Source organism: Megascapheus bottae, chromosome 29 (assembly GCF_031878675.1).
Source record: "Megascapheus bottae isolate mThoBot1 chromosome 29, mThoBot2.hap1, whole genome shotgun sequence".
Taxonomy (NCBI): Eukaryota; Metazoa; Chordata; class Mammalia; order Rodentia; family Geomyidae; genus Megascapheus; species Megascapheus bottae.
Window position 1 is genome coordinate 9,635,428 of NC_143537.1, and position 27,683 is coordinate 9,663,110.

Sequence of the window (27,683 nt, forward strand, 5' to 3'; positions counted from 1 at the left end):
AAAAAAAAGTCATGCCATAGTTTTGCAACCTGTGGGTGAAATACATCTTACCTAAATCTGTAATATGTCTGCGATGAGGTATTCTATCTCATGTGAAAAGAACAAGTAAGCAGTAAGAATTCAAATAACCAAATATATCCTAACCCTGTTTTTGTTACCATTTGCCTCAAAACCTTCAAAAAGTATATTTGCTGTGAATGTATACTTGTTGCTTCTTTTATAAGATCCAAATAGAAGGACTTCTTTAGATAAAACATGATATTTTTGGCCATCCCTTTTTTTTAAATCTTAGAATATCTATAAGAAAATTTCAAATCAAAGTGGGTTCTGGTGGCTCACACCTGTAATCATAGCCACTCTATAGGCTGAGATCTGAGGATCATTTGAAGCTAACACTGATAGGAAAGACAAGACTCTTCTGTTCAATTAAGCACCAAAAAAACCAGAAGAGGAACTGTGGCTCAAATGATAACAGCATTAGTCTTGAGTAAAGAATCTCTGGAACTTCAAGCCCAGAACTGGTGCAAAGAAAGAGAGGGGAGTGGAGAGAAAAAAAGAAAAGGAAGGGAGGGAGGGGGGAAGAGTACACAAAGGCCAGGTGTTAGTGGCTCACATCTGTAATTCTAACAGCTCTGGAGGCTGAGATCTGGAGGATTCCTATTTGAGGACAACCTGAGCAGAAAAAAAAAAAATCTCTAGACTCCATCTCCAAAGTAACCAGCAAAAAGCAAGAATGGAGGCATGGCTTATGTAGAGAACCTGCCTAACAAGTTCAGGCACTGAGTACAAATTCCAATGCCACACCAAAAAAAAAGAAAGAAAGAAAGAAAGATTGATTAGAGGTGCCGTGCCGTGAGTGTGGCCTAGTGGTAGAGTGCTTGCCTAGTACCCACTGGTTTCCATTCCTCTGTACCACATACACAGACAAAGTCAGAAGTGGTGCTGTGACTCAAGCGACAGAGTGCTAGCCTTGAGCAAAAATTGTCCCCTTGGACTATCCTGTGTTCAATCCCCAGGATTAGCAAAAAAGAAAAGAAAGGTTTGAGTCACTATTCAAAGCAGTAAATACTTAAACTTAACCTCAAACTTCCATTAGTTTAATTCTCTTTTATGTGAAAGTTCCTGAATAATCTTAGTTTGTTGACCTTGGTGCAGTTTTTGTTTGTTTGTTTGTTTGTTTTGCGAGTCCTGGGGCTTTGAACTTAGGGCCTGGGTACTGTCCTTAGGCTTTCTCAAGGTTAGTGCTCTGCCACTTGAGCCACAGCACCACTTTTGGCTTTTTCTGTGTATGTGGTACCGAGGAATTGAACCAGGGGCTTCGTACATTCTAGGCAAGCACTCTACCACTAGGCCACATTCCTGGCCCTTGGCACAGGGTTTTGATTTGGTTAAATAAACCTTTCTTTGAACTTCGTTCTGTTTAAGCAATATCTTAAATCTTTGTGCAGATATTTAAAAGGGTAAATAACTTCTTTGTGGTTAAATAATCGTAAGTAACTTGCAAATAAGTAAACACTTTACCAGATTTTTTTTCTACTTCTATGTTTCTTTGTTGTTATTCCTCCAAAATACTATGGTTAGGTCTTTGAACTTTTTTTTTTTAATGTTTTCAAGTAATTGACTTTAAAAGATTGAGGATTAAGATGGCATGCATAGCTCTCCAGGTCATGGAAAGATAAATTTAAGTAATTGAAGTGTTATCACATACCAGAAAAGTTACATGATTATCATATTAGCTATTATGATATCTAATCCTTTGCTTTCTTAAAATGTGACCTCTTAAGTATGATGAAAAAATTATTAGTGCTATTGCCAGTTGTTAAACCTTACTTATAGGACATCTGTTTATAGGTGAGGCTTCGGCACAAGCCTTGTACTCCTGGCTTACACCTATTATCCTAGCTATTCAGCATGCTGAGATCTAAGAATAGCAGTTCAAAGCCAGCCCCTGCAGAAAACTCTATGAAAGTCTTCAGGTACAACTAACTAGCCAAAAAAAGAAGAAAGTGAAGATGAGGCTCCAATGGTAGTGTACCAGCCTTGAGCAAAAGAGGCAAGTGAGAGCCCAAAGCCTGTGTTCAAGACCCATTATCACCCCAAGATAAAATAACTACACTTGTCACACACAGCCAATAATGAAAACCTTTTTTTTTTTTTTTTTTTTGCCAGTCGTGGGCTTAATCTCAGGGCCTGACCACTGTCCTTGGACTTTGCTCAAGGCTAGAGCTCTACCACTTGAGCCTCAGCACCATTTCTGGCTTTTTTTCTATGTATGTGGTACCGAGGAATCGAACCCGGGTCTTCGTGCATGCTAGGCAAGCACTCTACCACTAGGCCAAACTCCCGGCCCTGATGAAAACCTTTTAATGAACTTCTTTTGCTCAAGGCTAGCATTCTACCATCTGACCCACAGCACCATTTCCAGCTTTTTCTGTTTATGTGGTAGTGAGGAATCAAACTCAGGGCTTCATGCATGTTGGGCAAGCACTCTACCACTAAGCCTCATTTGCAGCTCTAAATACACACTTTTAATTTTCAAATTTGGTGCCACAATTACAGAATCGGTGCTAAAACAGATTAGCAAGCAGGACCTGATTTGAATAAGAGGTTGGGACAGGCTCACGCCTGTAATCCTAGCTACTCAGGAGGCTGAGATTTGGGAAAGTGGGGCTTTGCTCAAGGGTAGGGCGATAGCCTTGAGCTGAAGAGCTCAGGGACAGAGCCCAGGCGGAGTTCAAGCTCCAAGACTTACAAAAAAAAGAAAAAAGAGGTTGGGACAGGAGGAGGTACTTAAGCTATGGCCCAAATGTTGAGAAAACTGGCTATACAAAGAAAAGGTGGGAGAGAAAAATGATTCAAGAAACCAAATGTGTTCAGGACTAAGATGGAAAGATCAAGAGTTTAAAGCCAGTTCAGCAAAGTGTAAATCTAGCTACTAGAGAAATTGGGGAATTAATACAGTTCCAGAAAAAGAAGTTCCCAATACTTCATCACAACCATGCTTGTTATCCCTGTTACAGGGGAAGTACAATGACTGAGTCGAGTGTTGCACACTTGCCATCTCCAGCAATTCAGGGAAGCACAAATAAAAGTATCATAGCCAAGGTTTATCATAAAATGTGACCCTACCTTGAAAATAACCAATAGAAAAGGGGTCTGGAGGTATGACTTAATTGATAGAGTATTGATCTGGCAAACACAAGTCCCTGAGTTCAGTTCCCAGTACTGTCAAAAAGAGAGCTCAGGGCTGGGAGTTTGGCTTAGTGGTAGAGTGCTTGCCTAGCATGCATGAAGACCTGGGTTCGATTCCTCCGTATCACATACATAGAAAAAAGCCAAAAGTGGTGCTGAGGTTCAAATGGTAGAGCTCTAGCCTTGAGAAAGCCCAAAGACAGTGCTCAGGCCCTGAGCTCAAGCCCAGGATTGGCAAAAAAACAAAAAACAGTTCAGTACCAGCTTGTAAAACATAGATATACCCTATCTCTATGTAGAGGGAGGGAGAGGAGGATTTTCTGCAAGAATAGAGCACCTGCAAAGAGCAAAGGCAGGGATGGACTTGGTGTGGGGAGCAGGCAAATTGCGCTCAGATGAGGATGGAAACCTTAAGTTCAAACCCGTGTGTGTGTATATCCCAATACTGGACTTCGACATCTCTACCTCTGCTAGCCACATGAAATCAATAGTGAAATCTTAGTTTCTTACACATGACTGTGTTTCTCTGTTCCTATTGATTGAACTCATGCCCTCCTTACCTTTCACCTGTCAGATTGCAGTAGTCTCACTCTGGAATCCATTCCAACATCCCAGGAAAAAAGAATGTAGATCAGAACAAGCAGTCTCTTCAATTCAGAACTCTAAGGACACCTGCAATTCCTCCAATACAGAAAGTTACCACCTCATGGTAAAGCAAATCATACAGTTGCTGGGAAACTGTAGAAAAGAGCTTAACCACATCTGAGAGGAAGGCCTTGAGACTGGGTTGCCCAGGCTGAGGAGTTAGCTAGGTGAAGAGCCAGAGATGGGGACCAACCTATGGTAAATTTACCTATGGTAAATGTCAAGATAGGCACCTTCTCAATCCTGGGGCAGGAAAGAAGGGGTGTAAGACTTTGTCAGTGACTAATATCTGCCTCAATCACCAAATACCTCTTCTATCCCTGCCATCTATGCCTAACAGCAGTTTTGGAAGCCCTGTGCTCGCTTCCCTGCAGTTTCCCATGTAAACACACTTCAGAAAGATAAAGTGAGTCCATTAGAGAACACGTTAAAAAAAAAAAGTAAACTTTGTTTCAAGCTCAGAATGGAACACATTATTATCTAGTGCAAATTTACATTTGGTAAATCACTGATGCATTAAAGAACTGTGTATTTGAAATTGCATGGGGGGGGGCGGTGGAAGCCCGTAGTAAGATACCGGCACAGGTGGCATGCACCTGTAAATCTCAGCTACTCAGGATGGAGAGGCAGGAGTTACATGGGTTCGAGACCACCCAGAGAGAATGTAACTCCCTTTCCTTACACACACACACCCCAAAATACAAGAGAGGGGTGCGGAGGAGGGGAAGAGATGCCCCTAGCGCCTTTGAGAAGGCCTCTGAAGGTTGCCGGGGAGCCCTGGGCCCCTGGGCCCCGTTCTTCCCCGCCCCCCCCCCCCCCCCCCGCAGCGGGCGGGCGGGCCGGGTGCGCTCGGCCCGGGGATTGGTGGCTGGTCCTCCGGGAGGCGGAACCGAGCGCGTGCGGTCGCTGCGGGGCCCCGCGGACCGTCGCCAGTGAGGCACCCGCGGGCCCGGAAGGAGCTGACGGGAGCTGGGGCCACGGCAGCCATCGCGCTTTTGCAGTTCCATCTCCGAGGCTGTGGAGCTCACGCCGAGCCGAGGATCGCGTCCGCTCCGGTGGCAGGTCGGTGGCGGCCCTGCGTTCGGGTGGAGGATGGCGGGCGTCCGCCGCGGGATCTCCGGGAAGGCCCGTCGGGGCCTGGGGAGGAAGGACGGGGTGGGGGCGGACAGGTCCCGCGGGCGCCGCGCGAGGCCCGACCTGCCGCCGCCTCCCGCTCCCGGGCCTTAGTTTCCCCGACCCGGCCTAAGCGAAGGCAGCGGCGATCGCTGACAGCCGGACGGGCTGTGCGGCGGGGGCTTGTAGCCTACAGCTGTGTCCCCAGCGGGTGGCAGCCTCAAGTCCCTTCCTAAGTAGCCGGGGACCCACATGGAGCGGGGTGGCTGGGGTGTGAGTGTGTTTGGGGGGGGTGGTGGGGAATCAGGTAACCCAGGTTTGGGGGTTTTTATTGGGGGGTGGGGGGGAGAGGGGGTAAGAAACGAATGATTTGCACAGTGTGTCGAGATTTCCCAACAGGATGAAAAAAAGAAAGAAAACCTACGGTGGCCGGTTTGCATGTGGTCACTCCAAGCTTTATGTGGCCGAGTGTCCGTAGTCTCAAGGAAAGTCGATGTTCGGTTACAATTTGGGCTCAGAGTAAGTCGAGAAGGAAAGCAGGAAATGAGCATGGGGTGTGAGGCGCAGAAACATGCATTGAGAGGTTCACCATTTGCCGGTAATTAGGCGGGGCGGGGAGGTTCATCCTAGAGCAACCTGTGTCTTTCATTGTACCTTTAAGTCGATTTGTGTTTGCGGCTAGAGTATTCCAAAGTTTTTTTTTTTTGTTTTTTTTTTAAAGATCACCCTCACATAACCTGTGTGCCTAGTTCTACCTACTCAGGAGGTTAGAGATTGGGGGTGGTGGGAAGGTGGTAAAAGAAATCAATCATTTGGACCCCCCAACATTTGAGGCCAGCTTGAGCAAATATAGCAGGACCCGGACTCAAAGAGAAAACTTAAAATTTGGAGCTATTTCGGGAGTTCCTGGGAAAGAAAAGTGTTGTCTTTGTTTTTAAACAATTTAAATCCATTTTAACTGGGCACTGGTAGCTCACACCTGTAATCCTAGCTACTCAGGAAGCTGAGGTCTGGGGAAATCAGGGTCTGAAGCCTGACAGGGCAGACAAATACAAGACACTCTTATCTCCAGCTCACCAGCTCAAGTGGAATAGTGCCAGTCTTGAGTGAAAAACCCAAGTGAGAGGCCCTGAGTTCAATACCCAACACCAGAAGAAAAAAAAAGAAAGTGTCTTTTAGGCTGTGAATGTGGCTTAGTGGTAGAGTGCTTGCCCTAGCACACATGAAGCCCTGGGTTTGATTTCTCAGTACCACATACACAGAAAAAGCTGCCATTGGTGCTGTGGCTCAAGTGGTAGAGTGCTAGCCTTGAGCAAAAGAAGCTCAGGGACAGTGCCCAGATTCTGAGTTCAAGCCCCAGAACACACACACACATAAACACACACACACACACACACACACACACAGAAAAGTGCATTTTAACCTTCTTTTGCCTTGCACTATTGTGCTCGAGTAGAAATTCAAGCAAGATGTGACACAAAAGATTAGTCTATCAGAAATGAAATCACTGCCACATCATTTAAAGGTTGCACACTAGAATTCAATAGTAATGATTCATTTCTCCACTCCCTTCTTTAAACACACGCTTAGCTGAACTCCTACATTTCCCTTTGCAAAACATTACTGAGCAAGTAACTTTTTAAGCAAATAATTTTAAAATCACAGTTTTGAAAAGTTTCTCTTTGTTTGTGTGTAGTTTTTGAAATTACTTCAGTGTGACACATGCCTATAAGCCCAACACTCAAAAGTGTTTTGAGGATTGAATTAGTCATAGGGTGTGATTTTCCTAGTTCACTGTTACAAGTTCAGGTTCAGTACTCAGTCTCAAAATAACCTATGTTATGTTTTACTTTTGTGTGTGTGTGTGTTGGAGAGGTGGGGGAATGTGTCTGTACCAATCCTGTGGCTTGAACAGGTTTGAATTCTGTCCCTGAGCTTTTGTGTTCATGGCTAGTTTCTTTTTTTTTTTTTTTTTTCTTTTTTGCCAGTCCTGGGCTTGAGCTCAGGGCCTGAGCACTGTCCTTGGACTTTCTCAAGGCTAGAGCTCTACCACTTGAGCCTCAGCACCACTTCCAGCTTTTTTCTATGTAGTGGTACTGAGGAATCGAACCCGGGTCTTCATGCATGCTAGGCAAGCACTTTAACCACTAGGCCAAACTCCCAGCCCTCAAGGCTGGTTTGAGACACAGCTCCACTTCTGGCTTTTTGGTGCTTAATTGAAGAATCTCATGGACTTTCCTGCCCAGGCTGGCTTTTGAACTGGGATGCTCAGCCTCCTAAGTAGCTAGAATTACAGGTTTGAGCCCCTGCTCCTGGCTGTGAGGTTTTTTGTTTTTGTTTTTTGGCCAATGGGCTTGTTTCAGGGCCTGGGCACAGCTCCTAAACTCCTTTGCTCAAGGCTAGTGCTCTACTACTTTGAGCCACAGTACCACTCTAGTTTCTGGTGGTTAGAGAAAAAGAGTCTCATAGTCTTTCCTGCCTGGGCTGGCTTTGAACCAGCTTTGAACCATGATCCCCAGATCTCAGCCTCCTGAGTAGCTAAGATTACAGATGTGAGTCACCAGTGCTGGTCCTTTTTTTTTTTTTTTTAATTATTAGTATAAAGGTGATGTACAGAGGGGTTATAGTTAATGTAAGTCAGTTAAAGAGTACATTTCTTTTTAACAATGTTACCCTTTCCCTTTCTCTCTGTTTTTTCCTCCCATCCCCACCCACCGGTTTTTGTTGTTGTTGTTGTTTTTTGGTTGTTTGTTTTTGTTTTTGTTTTTACCAGTCCTGGGCTTGAGCTCAGGGCCTGAGCACTGTCCTTGGACTTTCTCAAGGCTAGAGCTCTACCACTTAGCCTCAGCACCACTTCAGGCTTTTTTCTATGTATGTGGTACTGAGAAATCGAACCCGGGTCTTTGTGCATGCTAGGCAAACACTCTACCACTAGGCCAAACTACTAGCCTCACCCACAAGTTTTATAGTTTTTGTTTTGTTTTGTTTTGTTTTTTACCAGTCCTGGGCCTGAGCTCGGGGCCTGAGCACTGTCCTTGGACTTTTCTCAAGGGTAGAGCTCTACCACTTGAGCCTCAGCACCATTTTCCAGCTTTTTTTTTTTTTCCTATTATGTGGTACCAAGGAATCGAACCCAGGGCTTGGTGCATGCTAGGCAAGCACTCTACCACTAGGCCAAACTCCCAGCCCCTATAGTTGGTTTTAAACATAGTGTCTATAGTGTCTAGTGAGCACCACCCAATTCCTTTTTTTGGGGGGGGGGGAGACAGGGTCTTACCTGTGCGGCCCAGGCGGATCTCACGATCTCACTCTCTATCCTCCTACCTCAGCTTTTCAAGTGCTGCAATTACAAGTAAGCACTACCATGCCTGGCAAATAGGAAATATTTTTGTTGTTTCAAAATAGTGCACTGGCCTCAGAGTGTAACACCAGCTAGGCAAGTGCTTTCCCACTGAAATACATCTGCAGCATTTTGTTTTGTTTTATAGATGATCCCATCATACAGACCAGGCTGGCTTCCTGAATGCTGCGATTACTGAGCCACCATGTCGGGCCAAGCTTCTTTTAATATCATTTTTGTTGTTGTTGCTTTGTTTTGTTTTTGCTTTTCATCTTCTTGAAGGAAAGCTCTATTTGTCCTGTCTCTAATATTCTTTCAATTGAGTGTCCCTTCTAAAGGAAACTTGTGTGTTTTTGGCTGATTGAGGCCTGAGGTTTAGTTTACTTGTAATTGTTGTACATTCAATCCTGAAATGTTTATCTGAGGGATTTTTTTTTTTGATGACTAGATAAGGTATAATTTGGACCCTAGTTTCAACACTTACTTTAAAGGCTATAGAAAAAAAATCCTGCAGTTATAGGAGAGAATCATTATAAAGCCAGCATTATTTTGAAACAGTCCATATATAGGTTATGGTTCAGTATACCTTGGCCTTCTATTTGAATTTAGATGGATTCCCAAATTAACTTACATACGATATGCTGATCTTAGAGCATGTGTTCATTTTTTAAATCATAAGCCGGGCACAACTGGATAGAAGTCTAGAGTTTTCTGTACTGAGGACCTCATACCTGCTCAGCTAGCACTGTAAGCATTATAATTACTTATATTGGAGTCTCAAGAACTTCTCTGCTTAGGCTGGATTTGAACCTTGATCCTCCAGATCTCAACCTTTTAAGTAGCTAGAATTACATGCATGATTCACTGACACCCAGGGAAACTATAAAATTTTAAATGCCAATTTGCAAAATAATATATTACATTTTGGGGAATTGGTAAGAGGTTCAGGGTCTTACTATGTAGCCTGTGCTTGCTTTAAACTTTTGATACTTCTGGTTCAGCCTCTTGAATACTAGGATTGCTAGGTATTTATCATTGCACCCATCTTAATATTATTATTTTTTTTTTTTGTCATAGGGCTTGAACTCTGAGCCTGGGCCCTGTCCCTGAGCTCTTCAGCTCAAGGCTACCGCCCTACCACTGGAGCCACAGCACCATTTCTGCTTTTCTAGTAGTTAATTGGAGCTAAGAGTCTCAGGGACTTTAGTGCCCCGGCTTTGAACTGTGATCCTCAGATCTCAGCTTCCTGAGTGGCTAAGATTACAGGCGTGAGCTACCGCGCCTGGCTCCGGCTAGCAACTTTTAATATAAAAAAACTTTACTGGCATTTTGATTTCACATTAAATATTAACACACTATCACTGACTCACCAAAAAAGGAAAGAATAATTTCCTTCATATAAAATGGAGAAATTTTACGACAAGAAATTAACTGTAAGGTGAATGCTGGTGGCTCACACCTGTAATCCTAACTACTCACAAGGCTGAGATCTGAGGCTCGAAGTTTGAAGCCAGCCCAGGCTGCTTCAAAGGAGTCCGTGAGACTTTTATCTCCAGTTAGCCATCAGAAAAGCAGGAAATAGAGCTGTCAATCAAATGGTAGAACATTGGCCTTGAGCAAAGAAGCTCAGGGATAGTGCCCAGGCCCTGAGTTCTAGCTCCAGGGTTCACACACACACACACACACACACAAAGTTTTTGGTATTTTCAGTTTCAGTGCTGTATAGCTAATTGCATAGTATCTTCATCACCTCAAAAAAAAAACCCAGTTCCATCCACAGTCACTCCCCAGTCCCCTTCCCCTGTTGGGCAAACACCAATCTACTTACTCTAAGGATTTGCCTGCTGTGGCCATTTCATATAAAGGGTGTAATAGGACCAAGCTCTAAGAAGTTATTTGTAATCTGAGAACTTCTCTTCCATTCTAGCCTTTGCACTGATTTCATGTTACTTGAGCAGATCACTTTTTAATCTGCCTAGGACCTTTTCCTGTTTGGTGTCCCTGCAATAAATAAACCTGCTGACGTGATGTGTTCCTTGTTCTTGACCTTTGCTCTTCACATGTCTGAATGGTATGTTCATGATGTTGTGTAACCTGTTCTCAGGGCTCAGGTATCTGTTTGTAGCTAAGTAACTTTTATTCTTTTCCTTTTTCTTTTTCTCTTTTTTTCTTTTTTGCCAGTCCTGGGATTGAGCTCAGAGCCTGAGCACTGTTCTTGGACTTTTCAAGGCCAGAGCTCTACCACTTGAGCCTCAGCACCACTTCTGGCTTTTTTCTATGTATGTAGTACTGAGGAATCGAACCTGGGTCTTTGTGCATGCTAGGCAAGCACTCTACCACTAGGCCAAACTCCTACCCCTGTAACTTTTATTCTTAGAGTGCTTTTTCTTTCTTTAAAAAACAAACCCCAGAAACAACAGAACTAGTTGTGTTTGTAATAGCTTCTCACTAGTCTTAAGGTTCTTCCAAATCACAACTCTGTAGAAGTACAAATATCTCTTCTAGAGTTACTGTTATCTAATCAGGTATCATCCATATGTTAAAAAAGATCATTTTTCCCGTAAGCCTGGCCTCATTCCACCCTCCACCATTCCTCATGGCTCTTAATGACCAACCATCACCTGTAATGATGAGGATGATGAGGAATTTGCTTCTGTGCTTAAAAAAAAAAAAAAAAAAAAGGTGGCAGTACTAGCATTTGAACTCAGGTCCTATAAATTACTAGCCAGATGTTTCACCAGTTCAGCGACATTCCTAGCCTGAACTCTGACTCTTGACTCAGACTTACATGCTATTTCCATGACCTCTACTCTGTGGACAATGTCCTTCCATCCTGGTTTCTCCTATCTTCCACCTCTACTTCTCTTTATCTCTTCTCCAAAAGCCAGGCTCACCCCCACCCAGACCTGAACTTTTCTGAACACTGAGTCCATGTTCTCTGTTTTGCTGTTCCAACCCTGGCCTACCTTTCACCTGTCTCACCTTTTACTACATCTGCACCTCTGTTTGACTTGCAGCCCTTTCCCCTATTCTGGCCCTGTCCTGTAAGAATCCTGGCTTTGGTCCCCCTCTGCTCCCATTCCTCACATCTATTCCTAAATTTATGATTTAGTTCTTCTCACTAATCCCCTCTAAGTCCTGTCCCCTAGGCCTTTTTCATACCTACCCTGGAAGCTTCTAATCTCTAGCCATTCCATGTTCTAAAACCCACATTGTGGGAGTGAGAGATGTTGGAACTGAGGATGGGAAATTAGGGCTCTCTGGCATTGCTGTGAATATCTGCCCTTCCCACTGAGTCCTTCGGTCTCTCTAGAAATCTTTCCCCTGACAGCACTGAGGACTGAACACAGCCCTCTGTGCAGCCCTCTGTGCCTTCTGAGCAAACTGAGCTATGTTCTAGCTTTTTTTTTTTTTTCTTTTGGTCAGTCGTGGAGCTTGAACTCTGAGCCTGGCTGCTGTCCCTGAGCTCTTCAGCTCAAGGCTAGTGCCACAGCACCTTTGAGCCCTAGCACCATTTCTGGTTTTCTGGTGGTTAGTTGGAGGTCAAGAGTCTCATGCACTTTTGTGCCTAGGCTGGCTGTGAACCATGATCCTCGGATCTCAGCCCCTGAGCAGCTAGGATTACAGGCATGAGCCTCTGGTGCCTGGTTTGTCCTAGCTTCTTTAAGCAGTCTTTTAACTGGATCCATTCCTCACAGTAGCTGTTTCGCTGTTTGCTCTGCCCCTCAAAATTTATCTATATCTTATACCCACCTTTGTTTGGTTGTGAATGGTAATGCTGGGGGTATTAGAGAATGAACTCAAGGCCTTGCACTTCTTAGACATGTACTTTACCACTTGAGCCACACTCCCAGACCTTTTGTACTTTAGTTATTGTCCAGTAGTGTCTTGACATTTCTGTCTAAGAGAACCCTCAGATCTTCCACTTGCCTGGTAGTTCGGGGGAGAGGTGCTTACTTACATTTTGCTGGAGCTGGCTACAGTGCACAGCTTTCTCTCTCTTTTCCCTTTTCTAGTGAGAGTAACTGCAGACTTATCTGTCTCCATCTTGTACTGCAGACTAATTTTTACCAGATAGATCATCTTGGAGGTGTTACATAGTCAGAAGAGCACAGTTCCAACTTTGCTGGGCAGTCTTTGCTTCTGTTTGTGATCTCAGTGTAATTACTGTTAGTGCTTCCTTGAACTAAAAGGTCCTGACTAAGGTGCTTTAGTATACCCTCTATGGTGGATGGAGATACAAGTTAATCTCCCAACCTAGTAGTCCAGACCTCGTATCCTTGTATGGCTTCCCTCTTATCTCCGCTAGGAACCCTGGGTATCTGGCTTTCCCTGGATCTAAGGACACTGCTTGCCATTCACTGCCCCGGACTCTGGCTTTTCCACCTTAAAACCTCTGCCCATTCTCCTTCCTAACAGCAAAATCTCCCTCTAAGCTCTTGCCTCCAGCACCAGCCTAAGAGTTCTGGGAAAAGTAAGTTCTCACTGGAGGTTGTCTCTGAAGGTAAAAGCAATCAGAAGCATGCATGGAAGGCTAGGAGAAGAGACAGAGGCAAAAACAACTGGAAGGGCAAGGAGCTGATAGCTCACACCTGTAATCCTAGCTTATCAGAAAGTTGAGATCTGAGATCAGGGTTTGAAACCAACTCTGGCAGAAACATCTTGAAAGATTTATCTCCATGTAACCAGCAAATGCTGAAAGTGGACTATGGCTCAATTGGTAAAGTGCCAGACTTGAGTGAAAAAGCCAAAAGCGAGACGGGGGTGGGGGGGAGAGATTAATGTCACCAAATAACAGCTGCTGAGAAGCCACAGCTGCCTGAGGTGACATGGTGACACTGTTGAAGCATGAGCAGTCTGAAGGGGAGCAGAAGCATGGGAGGACCTGTTTTTAGAGTGAGAGCTGCCTGTCTATGATTCATAGATGGTGTAATCTTGAACTAGTGACAAGTTTCTTCTGAAATCTCTCAGGGTGTTGTAAAGATCCAATGTGATAAAAATCCACTAAGTCACCCTGAGAAGTGAATAGGAACAGGTTTAATAGTTTGAAATGGCCAGGAATGCCTGTAATGCTAGCTACTTATGAGAGAGACTGAGATCTGAGGATCTCAGTTTGAACCCAGACCAGGCAGGAAAGCCTTTGAGACTCTTATCTCCAATTAGCAAAAAGCCAGAAGTGGAGATGTGTTTTAAGTAGTAGAGCACCAGCCTTGAGGGAAAAAAAGCAGAGGAAAAAAGCCCCAGTAGTGGCACAAACTAAACAAAAAGTTTGAAATGGAATGAGAGAGAAGAACTTTTTATAGTTTATAATAAGTATAAGTTGAAGGTAAGGAACTATTGGCATGATTGGAGGCGTGGCTGCATTGGTAAAGTGCTAGCCAATGAGTGTAAGCCTCAAGGTTCAAGTTCCAAAAGAAAAAGATAAAGGGAGCTACAGGCAAGAGAAAAGATAAAGATAAGAAAAAGAGGGGGAGGGAGGAGGAACAAAATCTGAACAGGAGCTTGAACTGAGAAGTACCTCTTTAAAAGGTACCTTTTAGCAAACTCCTATTTAATCTTAAAGACTCAGGCTACATGTCCTTTCCTGAAGCCCTTTTATTCATATGTGTGTACATATAATTAATGTATTCATATATATAATTCATATATGTATGTGATTTTATTTATTTAGTGCCAGCACTGGAGCTTGAATTTAGGTTTTGCTTTTTTGTTCATGTGCTCTACCTCTTGAGCCATAGCTCCATTGTTTTTGCTTTTTTGGTAACTTATTGGAGACAAGAGTCTATAGATTTTCCTGCTCAGCCTCCTGAGTAGCTAGGATTACAGGGGTGAGCCACTGACACTGCGCTTGGTTTCTCTCTCTATATTTTTTTTTTTTTTTTGCCAGTCCTGGGCTTGAGCTCAGGGCCTGAGCACTGTCCTTGGACTTTCTCAAGGCTAGAGCTCTACCACTTGAGCCTCAGCACCACTTCCAGCTTTTTGCTATGTATGTGGGGTACCGAGGAATCAAACCCGGGTCTTCGTGCATGCTAGGCAAGCACTTTAACCACTAGGCCAAACTCCCCGCCCCTTGGTTTCTCTTTTAATATAGAATAAAAGGATGTAAACATATTACATCTCTTCTGATGCATTATTTATTCATTAAAAAATTGGTACTTACAAACTGAGATTACAATACGAGCAGTTCTTTTTGTGTTTGTGTAAATCTTGAAATCCTACAGGGTTTCAGTTAAATTACTATTTAACTGTATTTGTTTAGTTAATTTATAGCTCCAGATTATAGCCTTTGTGAGGGAAAGAGCTGTATTTATCTTCATCTTTTGTATTCTCTATGATGTCTAGTTCAGGACCTTGGACCTAAAATGAACTCAGGAAACATGAACTGAATAAAACATCCCACCACATTCTACTGCTTTGATTCTTTACAGCAAAAATTATTATGGTTCTCTTTGAAAAAACTTTATACTTTAAAATCACTAGGAAAGGGGCCGGGAGTTTGGCCTAGTGGTTAAAGTGCTTGCCTAGCATGCATGAAGACCCAGGTTCGATTCCTCGGTACCACATACATAGAAAAAAGCCGGAAGTGGTGCTGAGGCTCAAGTGGTAGAGCTCTAGCCTTGAGAAGATCCAAGGACAGTGCTCAGGCCCTGAGCTCAAGCCCAGGACTGGCAAAAAAAAAAAAAAAAAAATCGCTAGGAAAGACAAACTTACATATATTCTCTAATAAATCCTAATTTCCTTTTTTTGTTGTTGTTTTGTTCTGGTTTTTGGTGCTACATATCAAAGTTAGGGTCTTGCACATACAACTGAACCCTACTCCAGATTTCAATTTCTGTACGACCTAAAATAATAAGGATAGAAATAGAGGTATGCTTAGAGCTTGAACTCAGGGCTTGGGCCCTGAGCTTCTTTGCTTAAGGCTGGCACTCCACCAGTTGAGCCACAGCTTTACTTCAAGCCTTTTTTTTTTTTTTTTGGTTGTTCATGGGGCTTGAACTCTGGGCCTGAGCATTGTCCCTGAGCTCTTCAGTTCAAGGCTAGTGCACTACCACTTGAGCCATAGCACCACTTGGACACTTATTGCTTAAGCCTAGTGCTCTCATTTGAGTCACAGTGCCACGTCTGGCTTTTTCTGTGTATGTGGTACTCAGGAATCCAACCCAGGGCTTTGTGCAGGCTAGGCTAGCACTTTACCACTAGGCCACACTCCCAGCCCCCCTCCCTTTTTTTTTCCCCATTTTTGAGACAAGGTCTTGGTATACATGATATATAGCAGGCTGTCCTTTCATGTTGGTCTTGGTTTCACCATCCTCCTCAGCCTCCCAAGTGCTGGGATTACAGGGCTGTACCACCATGCCAGGTTAAGGAGGTACAGTTTCTAATCTGAGTGAAATAGGAACACCTAAGGTGCTAGATTCAGATCCATATACATATATGTGATATACACATATGCATATCTGCATGTGTAGATATGTGCATAGATATGTATTGTGTATGTTACTGTATTTCTCATTCCTTTGATACTGATAATGGAATTGTCCAGAAATTTGCTGATCATTTGGTCTTACTTAGGAATTGATTCACTATAAAAACAAAATTCTAGCCACGTGTGGTGTCACATACCTGTGTAATCCAAGCTACTGAGGAAAATGAGTAGACTGAAAGTTCAAGGCCAACCTAGGCAATTTAGAGAGTACCTGTCTTTAAAAAAAATAAAGATAACTATGCATCTGTGCTTCATGCCTATAATCATAGATACTCAGGAGACAGAGATTTGAGGATTGTGGTTCGAAGCCAGCCTAGGCAGGAGGGTCAGTGGCTACTCTTTTTTTTTTTTTTTTTTTTGGTTGGTCATGGGGCTTGAACTCTGGACCTGTTTGTTGTCCCTGAGCACTTCAGCTCAAGGCTATCGCTTTACTGCTTGAGCCACAGCACCACTTCTGGTTTTCTGGTGAATAATTGGAGATAAGAGTCTCACCAGGGCCAGGAGCATAGCCTAGTGGTAGAGTGGTCACCTAACATGCATGAATCCCTGGGTTCAATACCACATACACAGAAAAAGTGGTGCTGTGGCTCAAGTGGCAGAGCAGTAGCTTGGGCAAAAAGTATCCAAGGACAGTGCCCAGGCCCTGAGTTAAAGCCCCAGGACTGCCAAACAAAAGAGTCTCACAGATTTTTGTGCCTGGGCTGGCTTTGACCTGCAATCCTCAGTTCTCAGCCTCCTGAGTAGCGAGGATTATAGGCCTGAGCCACCGTGGCTAGCACTACTCTTCTCTTACTTCATTTTTTTCCCCTAGCCTTGGCTGTTCTAATTCTTTCTTACTTGGATACTTTGATGTGCAAGAAAATAGTCTCTACTTGATGGTTAAATGGCATTTTGGTTTTTTTAATGCGTTGGTATGGATCAGGTTTGTTCTAAGGTTGTTGTGGGATCATTTACTTACTGAGAAATGGTATTTAATACTGTTAGTTTAACATTATTTATGTTGGTATTTCTTGTTGAGTACTAACCCCAAAACTCTTTTTTTTTTTTTCAGACCCTGTAAGACTTGGATATGTCCTTCATATTTGATTGGATTTACAGTGGTTTCAGCAGTGTGCTACAGTTTTTAGGTAACGTTGGTTCTCTGTTCTTGCCGATTATCCTATTTTATACTGTATTTGCGAGTATGCTTCTTTGATTTTTTTTTTTTTTTTTTTTTTTTGCCAGTCTTGAGCTTGGGCTCAGGGTTTAAGCACTGTCCTTGGACTTTCTCAAGGCTAGCACTCTACCACTTGAGCCTCAGCACCACTTCCAGCTTTTTGTTATGTATATGCTAGGCAAGCACGCTACCACTAGGCCAAACTCCCAGCCCCCGAATATGCTTCTTTGTGTAGAGCCACTTCACCTGTAAAGCAGGAAGTGAGCTTTGAAATCATGTAGCCATATTCAGTTACTCATCCTTTCAAGTTCCATAATCTTGGGCAACTTAACTTTTTTCATTTTACTCCCAGTTTCCTTATCTGTAAAATGGCAACTATAATTATTGTTTCTTCAGATTCTTTCTAATATTCCTAAAATAAAAATGTACCACTTATTAATGAACATGTGTATTTTAAATGCTTTATTTCCTAGGAATCCAGTGTTTTATTACAAGAATGTATGTTGTACTTGGTACCCGTGGCTCATGTCTGTAATCCTAGCCACTCAGGAGGTTGAGATTTGAGAATCATGGTAAAAAGCCAGCCTGGGCAAGAAATTGTCCATTAGACTCTTGCCTCCAATTAACTACCAAAAAACCAGAAGTGGAGCTGTGTGGTTCAAATTGTAGAGTGCATGCTATGACCAGGAGAGCTCTGGGACAGCAGCTAGGCCCTGCATTTAAACTCCAAGAGCAGTGCATGCACGCATGCACACATCTACGCAAATTGAGTTCTATAATATGCCTTGAGCATCAGAAATTGGAATTTATAGTCTGCTAAATGAGACATTTTTATTCAGTTTTCTGACTGCTGACTTTCTTCACTTTATTGGTTTTATTTTTACCTTAGCATCTCTTTTTTTTTTTTTTTTTGTCGAGGCTTGAACTTTAGGCCTAAAGATAAGAGTCTCAGGGCTGGCTTTGAACCGCGATCCTCAGATCTCAGCCTCAAGAGGAGCTAGGATTGTAGGCATGAGCCACTATGCCCAGCAATAAGTTGGATTTTTTTAAAAAGCTTTTAAAATTGAAAATAAGTTTAGGAGCCTAAACTTATTGGATAATCTGCCTGATAATGTTTTGACCAATCATAGTTCTTACTCTGCAGGATTATATAAGAAAACTGGTAAATTGGTATTTCTTGGACTGGATAATGCGGGAAAAACAACACTGCTGCACATGCTAAAGGATGACAGGCTGGGCCAGCATGTGCCAACATTGCATCCCAGTAAGTATATTAATCTAAGATACAAGCTTGAGTGACGTGACCCTGAGTCAGCCACTAACTGAACACTTTATGGTTTTTTGTTTTTTTTTTTTTTGCTGGGAGGGGAGGATGGGAAATGAAAGTTGGTGGGTAAATTATGAGATTGTTTGACCACACCCTAAAATAGTACTAACACTAAAATAGTGACTTGTACTTGCTTGGATTTTTCACTTGTTCCTAGTGTACTGCATTTGAACCACACCTGTGGTCATTTGGAGATGGGATCTAGCAAACTTTTTTTTTGGAGGGGAAGGAGATGGTGGGAGTGGTCATGGGGCTTGAACTCTGGCCTAGGGTGCTGTCCCTGAGCTCTTCAGCTCAAGGCTACCACCCTACCCTTGAGCCAAAGCCCCACTTCCCAGTTTTCTAGAAATTAGAGGGAGATAAGAGTCTCTCAGAGAGCTTTGTATAGCCCTGGCTGGCTTTGAATCTTGATCCTCAGATCTCAGCCTCCTGAGTCGCTAGGATTACAGGCGTGAGCCACCAGCTCCCGCTGGACTCTAGCAAACTCTTTTGTTTAGATTGCCATCAAACCATACCCTCCAGATCTCAGCCAGCTGAGTAGCTAGAATTACACGCATGATCAAGGGGGCAAAGCAGCACTGGGATTTGAATTACGGGCTCCATTTTAAGCACTCTACACCTGTCAACTCTACACTTGCTTAACTGGAGATGAGTCTCATGGACTTTCCTGCCACAGGAATTCATGGTAGATAATTGAATATTTCACACTTTCAGCAGGAAAACCAGAGAAGAAAAAAGAAAGATTTGTGGTAGATTATGATACCAGATTATTATTATTTTTGGCTTTTTTGCCAGTTCTGGGGCTTGAACTCAGGGCCTGAGCACTGTCCTTGGACACTGCCACTTGAGCCACAGTGCCATTTCTGGCTTTTTCTGTGTGTATAGTTCAAGGGAATTGAACCCAGGGCTTCGTGTATCTGATTTTTTTCCCCCCAGCGCTGGGGCTTGAACTCGGGGTCTGGGCACTGTCCCTGAGCTTCTTTTATTCAAGGCTAGCTGGAACACTAGTGCTAGGAGTTTGGAGTAGTATTAGAGTGCTTGCATGGCATGCACTCCATTCATACAGAGAAAAAGCCGGAATTGGTGCTGTGGTTCATGTGGCAGAGTGCTAGCTTTGTGCAAAAGTGCTCAAGGACGGTGCCTAGGCCCCGAGTTCAAACTCCAGGACTGGGGAGGGGGCAGGCGGGAGGAGAGAAAAATAAAGCCGGGCTTGCGGGGGTTTATGCCTATAATCTAGCTACTCAGGGGGCTGAGATCTGAGGATCGATGTTCAAAGCCAGCCTGGGCACTACAAAGCCAGCCCTGAGACACTTATCTCCAATTAATCACTAGAAAGAGGGAAGTGTGGCTTAAAGGTAGGGTGGTAGCCTTGAGTTGAAGAACTCTGGGACAATACCCAGGCCCAGAGTTCAAGCCCCTTGACCCACAAAGAAAAAAAAAGAATTGTTAGCATTCTACAACTTCATAGAAAGTGGCTCAAGTGGTAGAGTACTAGCCTTGAGCAAAAAGTGTCCAAAGACAGTGCTCAGGCCCTGAGTTCAAGCCCCAGGACTGGCAAATAAACAAAAATAATAATAATAATCTGGTACTCATAATCTACCACAAATCTTTCTTTTTTCTTCTCTAGTTTTTCTGCTGAAAGTGTGAATTATTCAATTACTATGAACTCCTAGGGCAGGAAAGTCCATGAGACTCTTTTTTTTTTTTTTTTTTTTTTTTTTTTTTTTTTTTTGCCAGTCCTGGGCTTGAGCTCAAGGTCTGAGCACTGTCCTTGGACTTTCTCAAGGCTAGAGCTCTACCACTTGAGCCTCAGCACCACTTCCGGCTTTTTTCTATGTATGTGGTACCGAGGAATCGAACCTGGGTCTTCATGCATGCTAGGCAAGCACTTTAACCACTAGGCCAAACTCCCGGCCAAGACTCTTATCTCCAATTAAGCAAGTGTAGAGTTTACAAGTGTAGAGTGCTTACAATGAAGCCCTACTTCTGGCTTTTTCTGTTTATGTGGCATTGGGGAATTGAACTCAGGGCTTCATGCATGCTACGCAAGTACTTTACCACTACAGCCCTGAGTATCAGATTTTAATATTATAGTTATGTCATATTGTCTGTTTAAATCGCATTATATCTTATTACAACAAAGTATGTTTCCCTCTCCCCCACTTTTTTTTCTTTTTGGTCAGTTGTTGGGCTTGAACTCAGGGCCTGGGTGCTGTCCCATTGAACTTCTTTTGCTTAAGGCTAGTGTTCTACCACGTTGAGCCACAGCTCCACTTTCAATTTTCTGGTGGTTAATTGGAGATAAGAATCTCAGGGACTTTACTGCCTGGGCTGGCTTGAAACCATGTTCTTCAGACCACAGCCTCTGAATAGCTAGGATTACAGGCGGGAGCCGGCAGTGCCCAGCCTCTTCTACTTTTTGGACAGGCTTCCTTATGTAGTAGGATAGCTTTGAACTCCCAGTCTTCTTACTTCTGCTTCCTGAGTTCTGGCTTACTGCCATATGCTCCTACACCTAGGGGGAGGAGAAGTGTCAACAAAATATTCTTTTAGTAGTTTCTAAATGTTTGATTTGACCTTGCTTGCAATTAAAGTAATAAAACATTAATGCATGCTGTCATGATTTTTGTTTTGGCTTTTTTTTGTTTTTTTTGAGGTAGAGTATTACTTTGTAGCTGGGGCTGCCCTTGCCTCAAGAGTGCTGACAAGTTCTGATTTTTATGTTATAAAAGCATTTCATATTTTTGTTTAGCTTCAGAAGAGCTAACGATTGCTGGCATGACTTTTACAACGTTTGATCTGGGTGGCCATGTTCAAGGTAAGAATCTCCGCCTCCGTGATCTCTTCGTTTTACTGTAACTTACTACAGGAGTAGCCATTGTGTCTCAGTACAGGCCAGAGTACACTTCAAGTTTAGGGATTACTATCCCAGGTGAGTGCTTTAAAAGTAAAGAGTAGGATTAGGGGTATGGCTTGAATGGTGGAGCTTTTGCTTTGTAAGTACCCCAGTACTTGCAAAAAGAAAAAGATATTCCTGAATTGCCTCTAGTGGTAAAGTAGAAGGGCTTTTCTACTTCTGTTTACCTAGATCTATCTAGATTTTTCTGCCTGATCTGATTTTAAACCAGGATCCTTAGATCTTAGCCTCGTAAATGGGATTATAGGCTACTAACATCCACATCCACCTTAGAGTTGAATTTTGTTCAAGGTCAGAAATAGCCTAGTTTCAGACTCCTACAGGTGGATAACTAGTTTTCCCAGCACCATTTATTGAAGAGACTGTTTTTTGTTTTTGTTTTCCCTCCAGTGTTCATTTTTGGCTTATTAAAAATTAGATGGCAGTGGCAGTTTGACTTTATTTTGGGGTCTTTTGTTCCAGTGGTCTGTGGTGTGTACTAGTGCCTTGTTGTTTTTGTTACTATGGTTCTGTAATATAATTTGAAGGGCCAATATGGACCTTTTGCTCAAGATTACTTTTGTCATTTAGGGTCTTTTATACTTCTTTTTTTTTTTTGGCCAGTCCTGGGGACTGAACTCAGGGCCTGAGCACTGTCCTTGGGCTTTCTTCAAGGTTAGTGTTCTACCACTTGAGCCACAGAACCAGTTCTGGCCTTTTCTATGTATGTGGTACCAAGGAATCGAACCCGGGTCTTTGTGCATGCTAGGCAAGCACTCTACCGCTAGGCCACTCCCGGCCGGGTCTTTTATACTTCTATGTGAAGTTTTAAAATTTCTACAAAAAATGACATTAAGATTTTGATGGGCATTAAATATGTAGATTGATTTTAGTAGTAGGATTCTTCACAGTATTCTGTCAAATCTATGAACATAGTAGTTCTTTCTATCTTGTAGGTTTTGTTTGTTTTTAATTTCTTCAGGGTTTTATAGGTCCCAATGTAGAGGTCTTTCCCTTCCTTGATTAATTTATACCTAGGTATTTTATTTTTTTCAAGGCTATTGTGATGAAACTTTTTTTTTTTTTCCTTTTGCCAGTTCTGGGGCTTAAACTCAGGGCCTGGGCACTGTTCCTGAGCCTTTGGGTGCTTAAGACTAGCATTCAACCATTTGAGCCACAACACTACTTCTGGCTTTTCCTGATTTTCTGTTTATGTGGTGCTGAGGAATCGAACCCAGGGTTCCATGCATACTAGGCAAGCACTCTAACACTAAGCCACATTCCCAGCCTTGGAATTTTTTTTTTCTTTTTTTCTTTTTTTTTTTTTTGCCAGTCCTGGGCTTGAGCTCAGGGCCTGAGCACTATCCTTGGACTTTCTCAAGGCTAGAGCTCTACCACTTGAGCCTCAGCACCACTTCCGGCTTTTTTCTATACGTGGTTCCGAGGAATCGAACCCGGGTCTTCATGCATGCTAGGCAAGCACTTTAACCACTAGGCAAAACTCCCGGCCCCGGAATTTTTTTTTTTTTTAAACAGCACAAATATGTCACTGGCAAAACCAGATAGACTAGAATATCAGAAACCAATGCTGGTCTATTATGTATGCCTTGTCTTGCTTAAATTATATAATCTACAGAAAGTTTAGATTTCTGTAATGAAAATCTAGTGAATTTAATTAGGCATCAGTGTCTAATAGGAGCTCTTAACTCTACTTCTGGTAGGAAAATTAGAGAGTGAAGTATCTTGCCCACAGTCAAGCATAGTCTGAAATTTCAGGTTTGGTATTTTGGGGAAGATCTTGACACCACCAGCTGAAAGACCCAGCAGCAGCCACGGGCTCTGTTCTTTGATCAAGCCATCTGCTATGTCTCGTCAGCAAACCAATTCTAACTCTTGATTGTTTTGTTGTTAGCCCGAAGAGTGTGGAAAAACTACCTTCCGGCTATCAATGGCATTGTATTCCTGGTGGACTGTGCAGACCATGAAAGACTGTTAGAATCAAAAGCAGAACTTGATGTAAGTTGAAAAACTACATGTGGTGAAGTCACTCCCATTAGCCTGAAGAAATAGGTTAGAGTTGAAGGTGTCAAAGTGCAATTTTTATGCAATCCGTGAGGACTCTCCTAGCAATTTATTGAGTTTGTGATTAGCAGTGATTAACACAATGATTGTTACAAAAGTGGAGGGGAATAATGTGGAGTACTTGTAGCTATGAGGAAATACTAACACAGATACTTCTGGAAGACCCCAGCACAGTAGACTGTGCTCTTGCAGTGTATGGCCTTGTCAGCTACTTCTGGGGTGAGTTGATCTCAAGTCCCTGCTTCCTAGGGTGCCATGTCTTCACAAGTTAGCCAAAGGTCAGAATTTTTAAAATGTGCCTTTGGGGGCTGGGAGTTTGGCCTAGACGTAAGAGTGCTTGCCTAGCATGCATGAAGACCTGGGTTCGATTCCTCAGCACCCCATATACATAGAAAAAGCCAGAAATGGTGCTGTGGCTCAAGTGGTAGAATGCTAGCCTTGAGAAAGTCCAAGGACAGTGCTCAGGCCGCTGCGCTCAAGCCGTAGGACTGGCAAAAAAAAAAAAAGTGCCCTCATCATCTGGACAGGAAGGCAGGTGCACATTCAGCTACCTCTTCTCCCTTTCCCAGGTCAAGAGCAGCAAGGCAAGGCAGAACTAGATCTAAGTCCACAGAGTAAGCAAGTGTGGAATCGGACTGAAGGTTGTTCCAACGATGCCTCTGCTCAGAGCAGGCGAATGAATACTTGTTCACATGGCAATGTCCAGAGTAGAAAAGTTCCTGATTTCTCCTTTGTGTCCAGCATTGGTCAAGCTGCAGTATTTTGTGGTTTAGTTCTCAGCTCCATTAAGGTCCATCCTGTTCTTCCCTGTTTTCTCTGAGCTTTTATAGGGTTAGCTTGCCCAAGATCACAACTCAGAAGCAGGAAGACCAGAAATGAAATCAATTCTCACATCTTCAAGGCAGCTGCTCTGTGTACCCATTTACAGACAGGCATCGAGGACTTCTCCAGAAAGAGCCTTAGGGAGACCAGAGATTGAGTTTATGGCTTCTTTGTGCTCACTTTGAGATTTAGGAGCCAGATACCAGTGGCTCCACCTGTAATCCTCACGACTCCAGAGGCTGAGATCCGAGCATCGCAGTTTGAAACCAGCTTGGGCAGGAAAGCCTTGCGACTCTTATCTTCAATTATCACAGAAAGCCAGAAGTGGAGCTATGGCTCAAAGTGGTAGAGCACCAGCCTCGAGCTCAGAGACAGAGCCCAGGCCCAGAGTTCAAGCCCTAGGACCAGCAAAAAAAAAAAAAAAAAAGTTATGGAGTAGTGAGCAAGTAAGCATATTATGACATGGTCGAGCCCTGGTTTGTGAGAATAAGCTTTTATGTGGTCTCAAATCAACTTGCTTCTTGGTTTGTTTGTTTGTTTATTTCAGTCACTAATGACAGATGAAACCATTGCCAATGTGCCTATACTCATTCTTGGGAACAAGATCGACAGACCTGAAGCCATCAGTGAAGAGAGGTTACGAGAGATGTTCGGTCTGTATGGTCAGACAACAGGAAAGGTAAAAAGTCAGCTGTGGATATTTATTTCTGTAGGATAAATACATCCTTAACATAGTTGCCCAACAAATTCATTTTTTAAGAAAATAATTGTTTAGGCCTGGCTTGGTGGCAGACACCTGTAATCCTAGCTACTCAGGAGGCTGAGATCTGAGGATCATGATTCAAAGCCAGCCCAGACACTAAAGTCCATGAGACTCTTATCTCCAGTTAACCACTAGAAAAACTAGATGTGGTGCTGTGGCTCAACGGGTAGGGCAGTAGCCTTGAGCTGAAGAGCTCAAGGACAATGCCCACGCCCAGAGTTCAAGTCCCATGACCAGCAAAGAAACAGTGATTGTTTATATAGTCAGTTCTTTAAAAATTTTTTTCTTTTGGGGGGGGGGTAAGTAGGATTACAGACGTGAGCCACCGTGCTTGAAAGTCAATTCTTTTTTAATGTCTTCATCATTTTCTGTCTACTACTGAAGAATGAGACACAAAAAATGTTGAGCTCAGTTCTTCCTAAGGCTTGTGCTTCTAGAAAACTAAAAGATTTCAAAGTTTTAATTATTATATCTTTTTAGAATTAGCCACAGGGTCTAGGGCTATAGTTTAGTGGTAGAGGAAGCCCACTACCATCTAAAAACAAAACAAATATCCACCATGTAATGTATTTACATGTTTAGGCATGCCGATATTATGTTTAGAGTCTGAGTTCACCAGAGGCAAATAAGACATAAGCTTGGACCTAAGAATATGTTAAGGTTTCTGAAAATATACTTTATCATAATCTTTAAGGTACTAGCTTGGTGGTTCACACCTGTAATCCTAGCTACTCAGGAGGCTGAGATCTAAGGATCGTGGTTCAAAGCCAGCTAGGGCACTACAAATCCATGAGACTTCATTTAATCACTAAAAAATGGGAAGTGGGGCTGTGGCTTAAGGGTAGGGTGGTAGCCTTGAGCTGAAGAAGAGCCCAATGACCCCCAATAAATAAATAATCTTTAAGGCACTATTTATTTGACATATTCTTTATAGCTCAGGCTTTCCTGGGACTTAGACCTCTTTGCCTCAGCCTTTACCAGGCTAGGTACCAGCTCCATAGGGCACATCATTATTTGTGTTCATTCATAATGGATTCATTAAGAGGTCAGAGTCTGGAAAAATCTCAGATAAACTTTGAATGGAAAACTAGCTGGTGGTGATGGCTCAAGCCCATCATCCCACTATGTGGGAAGCAGCAAAGAGGAATCATGGTTCAGGCTAGCCTGAGCATTAAGTACCAGACCCTATTTACAAAATAAAGCAAAAAAGGCTAGCAGCGTGGCTCAAGTGGTAGAGCAACACAAGGCCGCCCTGAGTTCAAATCCTAGTACTGCCGAAATAAGTACTAATAGTGGAAGAACTTTATAGCTTACAGAATGTACTTGGTTTACATATATACTTTCAGGTTAGAGCATTACTGAAACACGTAAGAGGAGATTATTCTGTTAGGTAGACACTGATCGGGTTCTCTGCTTTGTGCAGGAAGGGGTCAGGGACTGAATCCAAGGCCTTGTGCATGCTAATTTTTCTAACTCAAATATCATAACAGAACTGGCCCTGCAAGGATTCTTTTTGGTAGCATTAGAGTTGGAATTCAAGACTTCACTCTTGCTAATCAAGTGCTCTATGATTTGAGCCTGATGGGGAGAGGAATTTTTATTCTACTCAACTCCACTGTCACGTGGCTCTTGTCTTGCAGGGAAGTGTGTCACTGAAAGAGCTGAACGCTCGGCCTCTGGAAGTTTTCATGTGCAGTGTGCTGAAAAGACAAGGATACGGCGAAGGCTTCCGCTGGATGGCGCAGTACATTGATTAGCACCCAGGGTGACGGTATGGGTTCCAGGCCTAGTCTGTCGGTCAAGGCCTCCTCAGAGATTCCATCACCCAACACTTGTAACTTGAATTCTATAGACTTTGTTGGTTTCAAATAGATGTTGTTTTTTTTTTTTTAAAGATATTAATATATCAACTTAATTTGAATGAGAATTGAAAATTGATTCATGTAAGTTTGAATACCACATTGTTAGCTTTCTAATTTCTTCATAGTGTTCAGTTTCTAGTCTGACCTTCTCCCCAGCACCATTTGTAAAGAGCAGCTTTCCAACAGTACATTTGAAGCACTTTTTAACAATGTGAACCTACAAATATAAACCATATGTAAAGCTCATCATGTTAAATTTTTTCTGTACTCTTTTGGAAATAGTTTTTACATATTAGATTCTCTGTCCATCCATTAAGTATGCAGTTAATAACTGGCTTATCAATGATTGCATGATGCCTTACAGTTTTCAAGAATACTTTTTCTTATGCAAACGTCATGCAATAAAACAAACTATAATGTTTAGCATCCTTGTTGGGCAAATGTTTTCATTTGAGTATGTGTTATCTAGGTAGTATACTATGAAAATTAAAATATTTAATAGTGTACATGTGAGAGGGATGTTGGGAAAGGAGACCCCTTTAAATTGAGAATAGTGTTTCAGACCCTAGTAGTTGGTTGAAGCTGGCACCACATTTCTCTCTGAATCACGTATTTTTAGCAGGATGCTGCCATTATCAGGATCTTTCTCTAAAGAAAAGCACATCTGCAGTACACAAGCCCTGAAGTCCTGTCCCAGTTCTAACATTCTTGGTGTCCAGTTTGGTACTGTGCTTCTTCAGAAGTGGCACCAATCCCCCCATGTTGTAAGCTACACCCAGGCATTGTGGTACAGTGGCGAGGCAGACGGCATCGTGGTGGTCACACAAGAGAGAAGCAGTTTGTTCTCGGAGGATTTTGCTCCCGTCTTAGTTCTTTTTCAGTTTGTTTTGTTTTGTTTTACTTCCTGGTAGGAAGAAAATGAAAACATCTTTCTTTTTTCTCTTCTTTTTCTTTCTCTTCCTTTTTTTTTTCTTCCACTCCTGGGCCTGAGCTTGGGCT

General features: G+C 42.9%; 1 protein-coding gene across 1 annotated transcript; it reads left to right on the forward strand.

Annotated features, from left to right (window-relative positions):
- Positions 1-4,809: 4,809 nt before the first annotated feature.
- Positions 4,810-27,105, forward strand: Sar1b (secretion associated Ras related GTPase 1B). The gene is made up of 7 exons (XM_090321011.1): positions 4,810-4,899; positions 16,828-16,903; positions 18,077-18,196; positions 21,012-21,077; positions 23,068-23,171; positions 24,607-24,738; positions 26,463-27,105. The coding sequence occupies exons 2-7, from the start codon at positions 16,846-16,848 to the stop codon at positions 26,577-26,579; spliced, it is 597 nt and encodes a 198-aa protein (XP_090177137.1). The 5' UTR covers positions 4,810-4,899; positions 16,828-16,845; the 3' UTR covers positions 26,580-27,105.
- Positions 27,106-27,683: the final 578 nt, after the last annotated feature.

What these genes read in the sequence shown, in the direction of transcription:
- Sar1b (XM_090321011.1), top strand. Translation starts at nt 16,846, where the DNA reads ATGTCCTTCATATTTGATTGGATTTACAGTGGTTTCAGCAGTGTGCTA. An exon ending in TGTGCCAACATTGCATCCCA is followed by an intron (nt 18,197 to 21,011) that starts GTAAGTATATTA and finishes ATTTTTGTTTAG; the next exon opens with CTTCAGAAGAGCTAACGATT. An exon ending in ATGGTCAGACAACAGGAAAG is followed by an intron (nt 24,739 to 26,462) that starts GTAAAAAGTCAG and finishes CTTGTCTTGCAG; the next exon opens with GGAAGTGTGTCACTGAAAGA.